Consider the following 17,129-nt stretch of genomic DNA (forward strand, 5'->3'; position numbering starts at 1 on the left):
TATTGCAGTAACTTGGTTTGCTGAAGTCAGACCAGAGTAGAGAGGAACAGAGTGACTCAGTCAGCCCTCTGCTGTTCAAAGCAGCAAACAAGGGAATGAAATCCAAGAAGGCGAGGTTGGTGTGTGTGTGCATGTGTGTGTGTGTGTGTGGAATAGAGACGGGCCCCTTTCTTTGCTGCTCTTCTATAGGCTGCTGTTGGTCCCGCCCTGTTCCTCACCAATTCAAAACAAAGTTGAGGCTGACGTCTCTCTCTCTCTCTCTCTCTCTTACACACACACACACCCACACACACACTGGCTCTCAGACAAAGCAGGAACTCCCTCCTTCTCTCCCATCTTCCTCCTTCTCCCCCATTTTGTTTTTTAAGAGGGGAGCAAATTTGACAAAAGCAGCTTGAAATGATAGTAATTGTGTTACTATTAACGAGTGCGTTTGTGTTTGCTTTTTAATGTCTGTTTAGAGTGATCTGACTTCTAATAGTCAATCAAGAAATCCGACAGAATTTGCCCTTAAATAATATTTTTTGACCGACAGGAAATCCTTTAAGAATCTAAGTGAGTCAGTTAGAAAATTACACAAATGAATTTGTTAAATAGATAAAGATCAGTTATGTATCAAGATTTATAACATTTTCACTGTGCAGAATCTAGCTCTATGTTAGAAGACAGTATAGAACTGGGAGGATTAGTTGTTTGTTATTCTGACTTTATTTGAGTTCAGTTCTTGACAGTTCATCACACACTTGATATTGCAGAAAAGTTAACCTTAGGCCAGTAAGTAAACTGTACATGTAAAGGCTTAAACGACTGGCCGTTAAAATGATGTAAAACATCCTCAAATGTCACTTTTATTCCCTGATTCCGAACTGCAAAATATTTTTCCTGCATATTTCCTCTTCAATTTAGTGCATGACTGTTTCAGCTTTGACCCCATCACATACGAACAGAAACCACATAAAGTCAGCTGGCATGTTGAAAATAAATTCTGCAGACAAAATAGCTTCTAAAATGTATTTGGAAAAAATGATATATATCCATTACAATCAGTCAGTCACTTTAATATATCAAAAACACATATGATTACATTGTTTCTAAGTTATTACTGTTGTCTTAGTAAAGGTCTTAATACTTCAATAAAATGGTTGATTTTTGTTTTGTTATTCTTACAGATTTGTCTGTCGGAAAATCTTAAATGAAACTTATGTTACTTTATAATGAATATTCGTTTCATTTTGTGAATATTTTTTGAATGATTCATCGTCAGCTTTACATGCTATTCATAAACGCCCTAAAATACCTTTGATGTTACTTATGTTTTAACTAAAATCTATCAATACGACAACCTTACTGTTCACATTTGAATATTTAATTTAAAATAACCATATCTGAAAAACTGAATTTTTATTTCAATACGTCTAGAAAACTGTCCTCTCATAAATGCAGTTAACTTCCTTTCAGTCTTCTAAACATGTCATCATTTCTGTATTTTTTCTATCGAGTGGCTATGCTGGGTGTCTTAATATTGTTTTATGATGGTAATGTGATCAAAAAAATTGTTTAGAGTTTAATTTGAAATAATTTGTTAGTGTCCTTTCGTTCAAAATATGTGGGGTAATGCCATTGTAATTCTGTTATAACTGCACTAAGATTCACTGGACAGTTAAAATGATTTTTCAAGCTTTAGTCCCTGAATGTTTCTTCCCCTTGTTATTTACTTATTATTTCTGTTTGTTTTTATCCTTAGGTACTGGCTTTTCTGTAAGACATCTTAATAGTGTTTCATGAGAAAAAACATTTTTTTTTCTTCTTGTCATTCTTGCTTTGGCATGAGCTTTAGTTTGTTTCCCTTCTTGCAATAGGCCTACATAAAAAAAACCCCAATTTCTTCACTTTGTTTTAAAAAGAGTTTCCTACTGCAATACAGGGAAAATGTTCTTTATTATATTGACATAAATAACAATAAGACAGGAAATATCTGGAATGTTATTTGTAAAATACTGTTCATCCATTGTAGAAATCAGAATCACTGATAATTACCTCAGGACTCTAATATTCTTCAAAAGATAAAGCTATTTCCTTTTTCTAAAATGTGTTAATCACATGTTCAGAATCTCATTTAGGAAACAATCTTATTGATTTCATTTAGATATTGACATTTCCCTTGATGATTTAGTAATTCTTACAGCAGGGAGTGGCCTGCCTGGACTACTGAATGACCACGAGGCCATACTGTTCACCTTGTTGCTTTAATTAAGAAAGTAGTTTTGACTTATTTCAATGACAAACGCTTAATTTTCCTGTATCACTCTTTACCGGTCTTCAAATAATTTATTCCTAAACTCTTCCTTTCATTAAGGACACCAAATGATAAGCTACACTCTGTTATTAAGTTATAAAAATGTATTTTGCACGGCTCTGCCTAATTAGTTCAAACCAATTTTACCTCAGCCGCCATGCTGCAGTCAATTTCTGGTGTTCATTCGAGTTTACGATCTCTTTATCACAGCTGAGGTTAAGCCATGTCTCTGGCAACATTTGTAAGATACACAGACAATTAGCCTTCAAATTTGACTTGAGAACGTTCCACTAGGCTACATTGTTTTAATCTCTTTTTAACCGACAGGCGTTTCAGTTTTCTGCCACATCACAGCTGTATCGGTTGAGCCTGCAAATCGGAAACAAATGTACTCCAGCAGCTTCGGGTTTAATTCAACGGCTCGTCGTTTTCAGTGTTAAAATCTAAGTATTCATATAGGAACCTAATCCTTATTTATTCCACAACCTTTACCTGCCTAGTACGGAAAGCGGTGCAGGGATTTAACCGGTGCCCCCATTGCTAAAAGCAAGTGGAAAGCCCGACACTTCACACTCAAACCAGAAGAGAAAAGCTTATAGCTATTCTTCCCCTTCTGGCTGCCATACTACAACACCAAAACCCCCATGCTGTATTTCAGGCGTGAGCACTCATGGCACACATTCTATAGTATAACCCCCTCCTCCTCTTTCTCTCTCCCTCGCGGAGGGCTGTGCGGTACGGCCAGCCCCTCCCATCCCTCGCGCCGCTGTAGTAACTCCCGAGTAGCTTTTACGCACTTTGTGAATGGAGGGGTGAGCTCGTGCTCCTCTGCACGTGCAGCGCGCGCTAGGGAAGATATCCGTGTCCAGATAACTAAAGAGAATGTAACACGTTTTAATACAAGTTGTACTTGCTCCTGTGTTTCACATAGATTATAGCTATGTGAACCGTTTCTAGCTGTGGAGTATCTCAGGCTGTGTGTGTGTGGCTTGGAGGTTTAAAATAACGCACACACAGAGGAAGGTGTGTCCCTGTCTTGACGGCGTGCATGTTCTCGTGCTGGCCCAGTAGACTGCAGCTGCGACTTATTATATCGAGCAATTGTGTGGCCCATAATAGTATTCCTATCTATCTATCTATCTATCTATCTATCTATCTATCACCCTGCCAAACAGTTATAGATGCATAACGGATACGGCTTTATTGTGCTGTTACACTGACTGAGACGACCCACAGCCCAACAAACCGCCTGCATGATCCATGTTCATGTAATGGCGCACGTGGTCTGATCACCGTCCTCCTCTTACGTGCAGTTATGTGCTCTGCTCTGATGAATTCTCCGCTGTCATGTGACTGCACACTCATTGTAGTAAATGGGCGTTGGTCAAGATGGCCGCCTACTGGCTCTCACATGTAGGCTATGTGTATGTGTGAGAAACAAAGAGAGGGCGTTTTATTGGACCAGAAAATCTGGCTTTGCCCACAGTTGTGTTCATGCGGGGAACAGTCTGGAAACACAACACATATGGAAATGGCCTATAGGCCGTTAACCGTCGTCAAGCCGACATGAGCAACCTGTAATTGAAACTGTTTCCTCTTCGTCTGGGATTCGCGTGGAGATTTAATCAGCGGACAGTTTGTTACAGTCACTTTTAAATAAAGTATGAATCATGAAGACGTTCAACCTATTTCAGACGAAAAGGGCATAAGTATGGCCCGAGTCACTGGCCTGTAATGAGCGATTCAACAGCTTCGCCATTCAGGTTCTTTTGATCAATTACACGCCATTAATTGCAACAGTTTCGTTTCCGTCAGACTGTTCACCCACATTTCCTGAAATTAAATCTTAGCAGCTCTAGTGTGCCGTTTTAAGGTCACTTTGCAAAATGAAGGCTCACGCTATAACCACGCGCATTAACGCCACAATTTAAACTTCATTGCATGGATACAATTTTGGCTGAAAAGGACAACTGGGACTCCTCTCATCGTCTAAGCTATTCTAAAAATACACAACAGAAAGCCTCGAAGTCATCACGCTATTTTACACAGACATAATGATTAAGTCCGAGTTTCCACAAGTTCCGTTCTTAAATGACAACCATATAGACTCATGGCACTGCCTTCGCGTGGGCCTGCTGTTCCCCCCGCCCAGCAGTGTGTCCGGAACATGAAATGGCTATAGGCATCACAAAATGGCGAGAGAGGGAGGGGAGGAGGCGCCACGCAGCTGAGGAAAGAGCTGGTGAAGGTGTTGAGCACCTCACCAACAGCGCCTCTCAGTTAATAGGCTTCAGAATATATATAGTCTACAATCCATAATTTCATCGTTTTTTTTAAAGTGTAATTAAGTCAATCACCGAGGGTTAGATATCGGCGCAGGCCTATGAGCTACACCCGCTCGCTGAATAAGACCTGGTCTTCTCCCAATGTTCTCGCGGTAATAACGTCGTACAATGTACCGTGAAGTGGATGTTGTGTATATTTCTGTTTTTTTTTAAATGATTAAAAAAAATATATCGCTGTAATTAGGCTACATAACGGCCGGGGCTGAGCCAGTTCCAACTTCACAAAATGGAGATCCTCGCCTCTCCAAAAATGGAAGCTGCAGGCGGGGTCAGAGTGGAGAACAGAACCTGAACTTTAACCCGCACTGTTGCAACCCCCTCTTCTCTTTTACCCTAAATGAATTCCAGAACTGAGGCCTCCCTCTCCCTCTCTAACATGTTGCCCATCCTATGTAAAATCTTAAAAAATGTTGAAACTTCTCTCATATGTCTTTTGTACAGAGGTAGTCTAAACTTATTTTTTATAATAAAGTTGCATAAAGAGGGACACAAATCAAGATTCTCTATGCGTGCGTATTCTATTCTATGTATGTCTATGTGTGTATGCTGCTAAAAGAGTCTGCAAACACACAAGCAGCATTCATCCATATCATCATGTGGTTTTTTTAGAAACTATTAATATGTCTCCTAGAAGCCTTAAGACACGTTATGTAATTCCCTGATGTGACTGTGGTGGGAGCATCAATAATAATAATCACTATTATAAAATAATATTGAATATGATCAATAGAAAAACATACATAAGATAAATACAGCTTAATATATATTGTTTTAAGAGAAAATAGAGATTTTTTGCTTTTATCTTTTCTTTTTCATTTTCTTTTTATGATACTAAGCCAAAAGAAATTAACAATCATAAAATGAAGATAATGCAGTACTAATAAGTTAGTGGAAGTACAGAAAACAGGGGAAGGATATTAATGATTCATACACTCACTCACACACATGCACACACACGCAAATATTGTATACTTGGGTGTCTCTGCAGATAACATCCAAGCTGTCAGCCCACTCCACAATGCTCATGGTGGCATCAGTATAACATTTTGATTGGACAAGATTCACCCTTAAGTAGGGTTTAGTGGACCAATGAGATAGCAGCAAGTGAGTGAGATGACCTTTCCCCTATAAATCTGGGCCAATCAGGGAGTGATGACAGCTATGATGGGGCATCTCTCCCTCTGTTTCTGTCTGTCTCTTTATTCTGTTATATTTTCCATTTTTGCAGAGTAGTTAGAAAGGCTGTAACATTTCTCATATGAAGCATGATTAGCGTTTAATGCTGGTGTGGTAATGTGTAGGTGTTGTGAGAGGATTGTCACTGTTTTGAGGAGAAGATGCAGGTGCAGGAGCTCAATGAGTAATGCTCTCATTCACTTCAGAAATGCCTGTCCAAGGGATGTAGCGGCGCTCTGATTGGCTGATAGTGGAGGGGTATATGGTCCAGATGTCAGGGAATGGCACTGCCTATAAGGGTTGCACAGAGGTGTGAAATGGGCACCCCTCCTTTTTTCAACTTAAAAAAAACTCACCAACCAGCCCACTGTGCCATCTCTTGTGTGGGATGTAGTGACTACTTTTTACTCTTGATGTTTACTGGCTGTGACATCAGCTGACAGACATCACTAACCCATAGAGAGCAATGCAGCAGTTCTCTTCCCTGTGTGATTCAGTGTGGGTTTGCCCTTTAAAACACACTTGCTCTTCTCACAGTTCTTTTTCACAGTCATGCATTTACACATATTTACAGCCTAGTACACACTCTCCTCCACTGACTGACATGCTCCGCTCAGGTTAGCCAGCATGAAATCTGTCCTCCAGCATCAGTGCTTCCTCCTCCCTTGCACTTTGTGATCCCACCACCTCCTCTTACTTGGCTTCCTCCTCCTTCCTCCCTCCTTCCATCTCCTGCCTGTGCTGTCTATTTAAAGCTCTCATACAGTGTTACATCCATTGGAACTTTCTCTCCAGCCTTCAGCACCAGGGGAAGGCTTTGAGGAAAAACTCCAGGAGAGGCAATGGAGTGGAGGGAGGAATGGAAGAAAGGAAAATGGAGAGATGCAGAAAGGGGAAGGAAGACAGGCAGTAGGAGGAGGCAACAGAGAAAGAGAGTAGAAGTTACATGGATGAGAGAGATGGGACACGGTTGGACACAGTTTGCACACTGGACATGAGGAAAACAAGATTCTTGGTAGTGCAGCAATTTAAAAAATATGTGTTGGAGCTATTGCTTGAGCAACTATGATGGACACTTTCAATTCATGTTTCCAAATTGTGGAATTGAATGTGCAAAATTCAAAAATAAAACGTGTTTCTTTGAATAAAAAAAAGTGCTAACAATCCTCCTGTGCCTCTTGGTGGTGTATTGTGTTGTATCATCGCTGTTTCCGAAGTAATTGCATCCAGGTTTCTTCTAAACAGGTGAATGAAAAGTGACTTAATGATAAACCAGACTTTTGATCGATGTCTTGCACCTGTATCACCTGTAGTAGAATCAAACAGAGGCTCATCCTACAGCTTTTCTTTACCTGACCTCAACTCTCTCCTCTGCACCAATATTCATCCATGCAGTATCTAATTTACCAGCTGAAATGGCAAGCTCAGCAGTCCAGAAACCACAGTGATGATGGTGGTGATTGTTGGAAGGGTCAGTGGGTGGAACTATGAAAGTATTTAGCTGATGGTAGGTGGGATTAGATGATAGTTTGAATTTGGCTGGGAGAGGTTAGTATGCACGCTGGATGATGGTGTTTGGTTGCCTCAACCCACTTGTTCCTCACCATTAGCAATAAAAAATTCATCTGTGATTTTATGCTGGCTAGATAGCTCTTATAAAATATTAACCCCCTGCACTTTTGCGCTCCTCTAGGCTGCAGCCAGTGTTTGCATCATATTAGGGGACATTTGAGAGCAAGCTGCATTGTAGGGGTTTTGTAATGGTAGCAAGTAATGGCTATACTGGGCACCCCTGTCTCTATGTGTTTCATGGGCCTTGCTAAACAATTGAAAAGACCAGAGCAGTAAAAAAAAAATTCAGTCACATAATTATCTTTTAACTGCTTCTTAAAAATTATCACCATGTCGATATAGTTTTAAAGAAAAAGTTCGACATTATTCACATATTCACTTTCTTGCCGAGAGTTAGATATGGCGTTTAATTAGTCTCAAAATCCGCGCACATAAAAACCAGGCACGTGCACGTGATACGAGGGCACAGAACAGTATCCGCGAGCGGAAAAGCATCCTTGCTAGGGAGCATTTCTGCTCCGCGTGCACAAATGCGGTCCCGCAAGCACGAGGCTGTGATGAGCGCGAGCTCGACTCTCCCTACGCGCTCGCAACTGCTCAACACTCGCGCGCTTGTCAAGTTGACTTTTGAGACTTTGGAGGCGGGGATGGAATAGACAGTGGCTGATGACTCCCCTCCTTTGTTTGGTCACTTTGAATACTAACCATGACCTTTGATTGGCTGTTTGGTTTGATCACCTTAAAGGGACAGTTCACCCCAAAATCAAAAATACATATTTTTCCTCTTACCTGTAGTGTTATTTATCCATCTAGATTGTTTTGGTGTGAGTTACCGAGTTTTGGAGATATTGGCCTTAGAGATGCATTTTTTGAATATAATGGCACTCGGCTTGTGGTGCTCAAAGCGCAAAAAAAAAAAAATACATTTGAAAAACTCAACAGCAATGTCTCTTTCCAGAAATCATGACCCGGTTACTCAAGATAATCCACAGACCTTGCTGTGAGCAGTTTCATGTAGGAACTATCGGTAGAAAGAAATAGTTCCTACATGAAACTGCTCAAAACAAATCTATGGTTTATCTTAAGTAACCGGGTCATGATTTCTGTTGCTGCTCAGTTTGTCAGATGCATTTTTTTGGCACATTGAGCACCCCATGCCAAGTGCCATATAGTCCCATTATATTCAAAAAACGCAGACATCTCTATGGCTGATATCTCCAAAACTCGGCAACTCACACCAAAACAATCTAGATGGATAAATAGCACTACTTTTTGATTTTGGGGTGAACTGTCCATTTAAAGAGGTACTGCACACTTAGAAGTGTTTTTTGAGCTGTAAACTAAATTATATAACTGTACTGCGATGATACACATCAGTGCCGGTGTTAATATTGACATTCTTGCCAAATTATGATGCATTTCATGAGTTGAAAATGGTTCAACGCGCCATCTGCTCTTTTAAATCACCCTGAACCTTGCAAGGCCAATGCTGACATAGAGTCAACCGTTTGGGACTAATTTACGTCATGACATATAAAAAAATAGAATGTTAACGCTTCTAATCAGAGGTGGGCGGCCCATCTCCCCCTGCTTTTGAGTGGGAGTCTGTGAAACAGCACTCATTATTCACGTTTGCTTTAGTTTACTCTGCATATGTATTTGTCCTTGGTCATTCTAGAGAAGAGGATTGTGGTGGCCATTTGATATCTTATCTTGAGTACTGACTTTTCAACATAGCCAGAGTTGTTTGGCATCAGCAAATCAAATGTGTTTATGAAGTTACTTGAGGTACCAGCATTCCATGAAGTTGACGTGGCTGACCTTCAGTATGGTCAGGGATGCATTATATAACTCAAGTGGTCACTTGTGTCACTGCCCACCTCCAAATGTGGCCCGAGTGATCTGGTTTGTGTTGGTAGATATTGGTGTACTGATTAATGTCTAGCCTGGACGATAAACACCCTCAACTTTAAACTGTGACCAACAGGGAAGGTGTCGTCATTCACAGAAGAAGGTTACCTTGAAATCAGGCAGAGCCCGGCTGGAGACGCCTTAACCCACACAGAGTCCTTTCACTTTGATTATTGAGTCTGTTATGCTGATTTGTTTAGTGTGGTCCGGAGGTGCTGTGGTTTATCACGTTGTTTGTTGGTGAGGTCACTTGAGACACTTGCAGATGGCAGCTAATGCTCGGTGCAGTGAAACTGTTGATAAAAGGCTTTGTGATGTATCTGTGAGCTCTTGTGTAGCAGTCAGTTGAAACAGTTTGTATGCACTTTGTTTTCCTTTTACTGGAAGTGTTTGAGAGTCAGGCTGGCCCAGCTGCATCATCTTGACGTCTGTTTAACTGAATATGAGGCCTGTTATCTGGAGACTTGAAGTGAACTCAGTGTGGGTTCCTGTTGCCCTCTTTCCATGTGTTTGATTTGATGCAGCAGATTCTTACCTTATTTAATAATGAGGAATAAATAAAGCAATTTTGAAAATAATGAAAAGACACATCGTAAAAATTCTCTCCTACTTCAGCGCATCCCCGCTTCTTCTTTTCCTTGTACACTAAGGACTTTCCAAATATGTCTCATCAATATGTATGCATATTTACCTGATTTAGAACATGGAATTAGTAGTCAACACCTACCATCTGGGTTGCATATGCTCTGCTGAAAAAGTTGTCAGTCAAATCCATCAAACAATTGAAAACTGAAAATTCCCACTGGGAGTGGTAAGATAATGCCAGCACACACACACATCCTCACACGATCCCTTGATTTCATAGTCTTATTTGATCCAAGACTTTGGATGACATTAAACTGTGTGGCTATGAATGGCATCATGCCCACGTTACTGTGTGTGTTATTATATGAGTGTGTGTCTGTGTGTATTACCCGATTAGACTGCTGGGAGCGGTTTTCATTGACTTTTCAGCTCGTAATCTGTCTCTGTCTGACTTTCTCAGATTTCATCATTTTAAAACAAGCACTGCTAACCATACTGTAACACGCACACACACGGTTTCCCAGAAACCTTCATGTTAACGTTGTACTCATTAAGCTACACAGCACCAAGTGGTTATTGGAGAGGCAGTAAACCTCTGCAAGCAGTTGCTATTGCCTTACTAGGCATTCATAGTGGGCGACGTAATCAATAAGTCACCAGAGTTCCTACAGTGCTGAGCGAACAGAAATACTCATCTTTTCATCGTCATTAGTTACAACAACTATAGATTTCGTCACTGTCTAGTGAAATCTCCATATTTGGAGATTTAAGTTTTTTTTTTTATATAAACGGAAGGATTATGGTTTGAGAAAATTTTCACCCTTCTTAATCAAAATAAACTATTAAAAACCCATTGGATTATCTGAAAAATGCTTTGTCACAAAGCAGAAAACAGGCATGTTTTTTGTAGATTAGTTAAAAAAAAAAAATATATATATATATATATATATATATATATATATATATATATATACATACAGTATAGATGATTTTCACAGGGCAGCACTGTTTTGTTACACTGCAAATGTGAAATATTATATTTCACATGTGTCTGTATTATGTAAATTCTTTCACCTGTAAAAATATCCTAAAACTACATATACATGTGATTTGATGCCTTGAGACTTGATGAGCTGACCAAGACCACCTGAATGCAGTTTGTAAAGAACAACACATCAATAACATCACCCGCTGCATGAATGCCCTGTTAATATCTGACAGCAGTTCTCAACTAATCAAAAGGGCAGCATGTTAATATTGGGAAGGGGAAGGTTCTCGTTCATTGGGTGTCGCTGTGCAACAATCTATGTCTTGTGTCAGTTACAGTTGCTGGTGCAATTAGTCTTGCAGTATCACCTAATCTGGTGTAAGTGTAATTAGCAGTTAGCTCCATATCGCTATGTCACTGTAGTAATGAGTGTGCATCACTCTGCAGATCATTAGGTAGAGGAGTGACTCGTTGGAACCTGTTGGGGTTGCCGCTCTGACAGTGGACATGACTAAGTTTAGGGGCAGGTGTGGATGTAGAAGGGCGCACATAAACTTTTGAAGTATAAAGTATAAAGAGCTGAAAGGAAAGTAATGTTGATGTTGATTTAATAATAAATAATAATCTAATAATCATAATAAGCTACACTTAACTTGACAGTACATGCACTACTACTTATTACTTATATTATTACATTGTATTATTATACCGTACATACTTCTCATCAACCGGTAATCCACTCTACACTTTACACTGACTTTACACTTATTTTAATTTTATGCTTATATCCACTTGGTACTTAATTTGTCTGTGTATTATATTTTTTGCTTAGTACTTCTCTTCCTGTGTGCACTGACGTGATAGTGAGCAGCTGTAACAAAAGCGTTTCCCCCTTGGGGATCAATAAAGTATTTCTGATTCTGATTCTGATTCTGATTTCACTCTTAAAAGATCATACTGATAAGATATACATATTGTGCTCTACTCTGTTGAATTTTTTTGGCTATGAAAGTGTAGGATAACACCCTCACACACACACAAACATGCCTCGCTGTGGTCCCAGGGCCCCCTCTGTCTGGTCTGAAGAGCTCTAACCTTTGGCTTTTGACCCTTCCTAGAAACAAAGCCTTTCTGTCCTCTTGCTTCTCTCCTCCACCTCCTCCTTGAGGACCACACTCTTTTCATTCTCTTGGCTTCTTTTCTTTCTTCTCCTCTTTCTCTCCAGCCCTTTGTTCTGCTGGAGGCTGGAGCTGAACGTGGATTTAATGCCTTCACAGCTGAGGAAACCTCAACAGCTCCAGTTTTTACGTTCGACCTAAGACATTTTCAAGCTTCATTGACAATGTGTTTCCATCTTTGCATATCAACAGTGAGTCAGGGATGAGGTTCTTGGAGCAGATTTCTTTCTTGTTTCAGTGATGCAAATTTATTTTTTGACAATTATGTTATTCACTTCCAATTCTATTCAGCTATATTGTCATTTTTCAGGTATATGTACAATTAAAACATGGAATTCACTCAACATATTGATAGTCACTGTTTCCATGAGGCATTATGTGCTACTAATACACCTGATGTTAATGATATTAACAATGATATATATATGTTAATGAATACAATTATGTTTTTTGGAAATAAAAAGTGTAGTAATTTTACGTGTTTATATAGCATTTAGCTTAGGTTGACAGAGGGTGGGAGACCTAACAAGGCAGGTCACCTCCATGTAGGTAAAAGGCAAAGATGTTTAATATGAAAACATTTAACAGATGAGTGAACGAATGCGTTAGCAAATGTGAAGCATGTTGTTCTGTTGTCCATCCGCCCGCCCATCCATCTTCTTTGCCCGCTCATTCCTAACCTGTTGCCATGGTTTCAGCCAATGGGGAAGGCTATGGGATGGCAGGCGGTAACGGTAGGGGTCAAACAAGTTCACTGTTGGTGGCTTGATGGGGGTTGGGATATGTGTGTATGTGGGGATGGACTGGGGCATTGGAGAGGATAATGGGAAGTTGATGTGTTGATAAGGTGGAACTTTGCGTGTGTGTGTGTGTGTTGGGGTTCATGAAGGTTTTGATGTGTATGGTGGATGTTATGCATGGGGAAGTGTGGAGAACAGGTCTGAGCAGGTTGGGAGGTGGAGTTAGTGATTATTGCTGAGTATTGATCGAGGATCGAAGGGCTTTTCGATTTTTTTGCATGGGGGATGTCAGGTATTCTGGATGCACAAAAGACTATTCATCTGTGCTGGAGCCTACTGGGGGTTTGGGTGGGGTTTAATATGGGAGGTGGAGATGGAGATAGGTTATTGTTGCGGTTTAGGGCCATTGATTCTCAGTTTGGTTGGGTGCAGGGTTGGATAAGGAGCGGTAAAGATGGTAATGGGTGGTAAAGATGGAACACTGCACTGTTTCACATTTCTACATTTCAATACAAGCAGCTTCAGTAAGAAGGCCAAAGGTCAAAGGTGCAGCACTAATGCAACAGATGGAAAAATAGTCCTGTGTAGGGTTGGGTTTCAAGAACCATTACACATTGTCCAATTCTTGAGAATCATTTTTAGTTGCAACTCTGTTACAAGCACGTAAATGCACGTAAGGACAAGACACAGCCAAGAAAATATACATACATACATGGTTAGAGTGATAACAGCAAGCACGCATAACCAAATCTGCTCACACACGGACACAAAAAACTGATACCAACATGTTTACTGGCAAAAATACAGGATTAAGATGCACTTGTACACATACAGGACTGTCACCCTTTCTATTCAACGGACTACCCTTCCCCCACTGAGTGTGTGTGTGTGGGCGGTTGAGCAGGAAGCTGTCCCACTACTTGCTGTTGACTCAGTGGTTTTCTCCAACAACTGGAGCTCAGGCCCCATAATGGCGGACTATAGCAGTTGGGAAAGTATGGTGAGGGGCGTTGGGGAGATGAAAACCTGTTGGAAATTGTGGGGCCCTCCTGCCCCCCACCTACCAACAGAAATGTTCTGGTGGTCATGTCAGAATCAGAATCTACACAGCAGCCAAGAACAAGAAATTTCTAGCAGTTTATCTAGGTTCAGAGAGATAGTGGGACAGATGGTGCAAGGACAACAACTTATTTTGGTGCAGCATAATGCTGTTGTTTGAGCAGTGATGTGTATGGAGCTACAGTTGCAGACTGTGCGAATGGTGATGACCAAGTCAAATGTGGTTGGACTCGTGTGTGTGTGTGTAAGTTGAACCAGTCAGAGCTGATGGATGAAGTGTTAGTACACCATTTGGATTTAGTGTTTGTATCAAAGGAAGTCACTTCAAACAGACTCTCTTCCAATCTCCACCTGTTTGTCTCACACATCACGTTCTGGCTTCATTCAGCGGCCTCTTCTACTTTTCACTCGCTCTCATCCCTGAACCCTCAGCCTAACACAGAAAGTGTTTGACCTGTCATCGGTGTCCAGTTTCAACGCGCACGCACACAGTATTTCTCACATGTACTGATCTGATATGCTGGCTGGTGTGTTTCTTCTTGATTATTTACATCACAAGCCACTTCTCTTTCTGTTAGATGTTAGATGTCATATTTTTGAACTTGCTAATATCCTCTCCTTTCTATTTCTCTCCACAGGACCAGGAAACTGCAGATCAGAAACATTCCACCTCACCTGCAGTGGGAGGTTAGTTCATCTATGACTTTTCTTGCTAGGATAATTTACACAGTTAAATGTTACTGTGACTTCACACATCACATCCCTACCACCCACAACATTGTAATTTAACATTTTGTGAAATTAGTTGCTTTCGCTGTATGGGTGCAGGTTCAAAATAACAATAACAACAGCTACAAAAAAACAAGCCCTCATGCTGGCGTCTGTGACTGCAGTCAGTAAAGCTAAATAACGGCTCCAATATGAGCTAAAACCCAAGAGGGACATTCTAACTTCTCCCCTATCCACACCCAGCCAGTCACAGGCTGTGGTGGTAGGGATGAGTGATAGGCATTTTAGCCAATAACATTACGAGCTCAACAATATACAGCAAAGCAGGTTTCCACTTACGCAAAAAACGAACTTAGTTTCCAAAGTGTATGGTCCCATTCTTGTACCTCACAGGCTCACAGTTTATGAGTAGTTTATGCATTTTATGAACCATTTTATTTTGTTTATATCATTTTCAGACTTGTGTACAAAAAAGGGTGGGCTTGTTATAATGTTCTGGAGTGGGCATTAAAAGGCCAGTACACTCCATCAAAACTGCTTGTCGGGTGGTCTAATAGCTTTGGAAACCCTCTCCCTCCACACTTTTTTTTGACGTTGGATTAGGAGGGGCTGCATCCCACCATTTCTGTTACTTTCTGAAACCAACAATCTGACATTCACACGCACTTCGTGCAGTGATTGATCAGGTGGGTAGAGGTGAGAAAGTAAGCAGGGATTGAACTTCTCTCTCTCTAGCTCTCTTTTTTTCATTCTTGACAAAACTATTTCTGTCACTTGTCACGTGAGCGACCGAGTGTATCACTATGAATGTCTTACAGGAGAGACTGTCTGAAAATGTGCTCCCTATATTTAAACAATAACACGTCTCTCCCCTCTCTATGACGTCCAGCTTTTCATTCTACTTTCTAGTGAGACCGTTCGGACAACTATAAACACTTTGGATGTCCAACGTGGTCGGACAGCACGTTGTAGAAGAGTCATTTTATACTGCAGGAACCCTCAGAAATGTTTTATTTTTCTGGTATTGCTTCATTATCACAAATTTGTAAAATGATTATAATTCTACCAGAAGCCACAAGTGTTCTTTTGGAGTGAACAGACCTGAGCAGCTTGAATCTGTAGTAGTTGGAAAAGAGTCTTAATTGGAGTCTTAGTCCCACTCAAGATAGTCAAGAAAAAAACAGCTTTGTACAACCGATGAACTGAGTTCTGACAGTGAGATGTTCAAGTGATAGTCAAAATCTGTCTTCGTGAAGTGCAGGGAGAGGAATGAAGTAAGCATTACAAGCCTTATCGAGGCTGACTTGCAGCATAAAGCATAAAGTCACAGCAGCATCAGTATCGGAATGATGGCCGAAAATGTGAGCTGTACATGAGTCGTACAAAAAAGTAATAACCCTGGCGGCCAGGCACACCTGCACTGGGCAGTGTTTCTCTGGTTGGAGGAATTGAACTGAACTGGCTCAGATAGATTGCTAGCTGCCCAGTGTCTCTGATACTGGGAGGTTTGGATGTTAAAACGTGTAATGCCACCCAGGCTGACCTCACTGCAAATATTTGCACCACTTGAGGTGTGTATTTGTGTGTGTGTGTGGTGGTGGGGTGGGGGGTTGTTTTTGGGTCATATTTGCCTTTACCTCAGTGGGCTGACTGTGAATCATGTGCTGGAAACCACAAATCTAGGTGAGGGCATATTTGATGCCTAAAACCAAAAACCACTCACAGCTTTGTGTGCAAATGAATGACTTTCAGTTGAAGCTGCAGGTTGAACATTGTTTCTAATGGGAGCGCAGTGATTAGAATCGAACATTAGCTAATTGTCATGAAGTGTGTTTACATGCGCACTAGTATCCTGGTTATGATTGGGTTTTTGGAGTAAAGTTATGCCTTTCGCATATAAAGATCATATCCTGTCAAAAACTTGGATAAGGCTTTATCCCTGTTTTGAGAAACCTGGATATGCTGCCTGGAGTACTCTAAACCAAAAGATGAAACCAGGAGACTGTGACATGTAAACACCTGATCCAGGTTTATGATCATTCTTTGTTGGTACAGGACATGGTGACTGAGATGGTGAGAAATTAAGACACAACTGTAGGCAATCAGAAACCTGGATACTGTTAAAATCATGTATACAGGAATATGAATAACCAAGTTTCTCATTTAAGATCAAAACCGGGATAAGACTCAAAACCAGGTTACTAATGCACATGTAAACACGCTCATGTGTCAACTTGTGGGCTAACAGTTGTAAGCTCTAACGGTTTATTGTAGGTCCTGATGCAGTTATGTTGTTAATTCAGCTGGATGCCTAATACCAACTACAGTAACAATTAACAACCACAAGAAGCTGGTTGGGTAGCCACAGTGAGGAAGGCAGGATTTCGCAGGGTGAACTTGATGTACGAGGCCCTGTACAACACAATAGTTCAAATTGCAGGACACAATTTCATACAAATGCATTTTGAAGAGCTATGCAATAAACACTCAAAACATTAAAACAAAAGGGATATGAGCAACATGAACATCTGAGCCTGCAAACATGCACTC

At 40.7% G+C, this 17,129-nt stretch overlaps 1 protein-coding gene across 1 annotated transcript in view; it reads left to right on the plus strand.

Moving 5' to 3' along the window:
- igf2bp1 (insulin-like growth factor 2 mRNA binding protein 1) overlaps nucleotides 1–17,129 on the plus strand; it is a 65,957-nt gene that overhangs the window by 25,028 nt on the left and 23,800 nt on the right. The window contains exon 3 of the mRNA XM_044182114.1: nucleotides 14,489–14,537. Coding sequence (XP_044038049.1) covers nucleotides 14,489–14,537 — 49 coding nt within the window. The remainder of the gene's footprint in view (nucleotides 1–14,488; nucleotides 14,538–17,129) is intronic.

Source organism: Siniperca chuatsi, linkage group LG21 (genome assembly GCF_020085105.1).
Source record: "Siniperca chuatsi isolate FFG_IHB_CAS linkage group LG21, ASM2008510v1, whole genome shotgun sequence".
NCBI classification, from domain to species: domain Eukaryota; kingdom Metazoa; phylum Chordata; class Actinopteri; order Centrarchiformes; family Sinipercidae; genus Siniperca; species Siniperca chuatsi.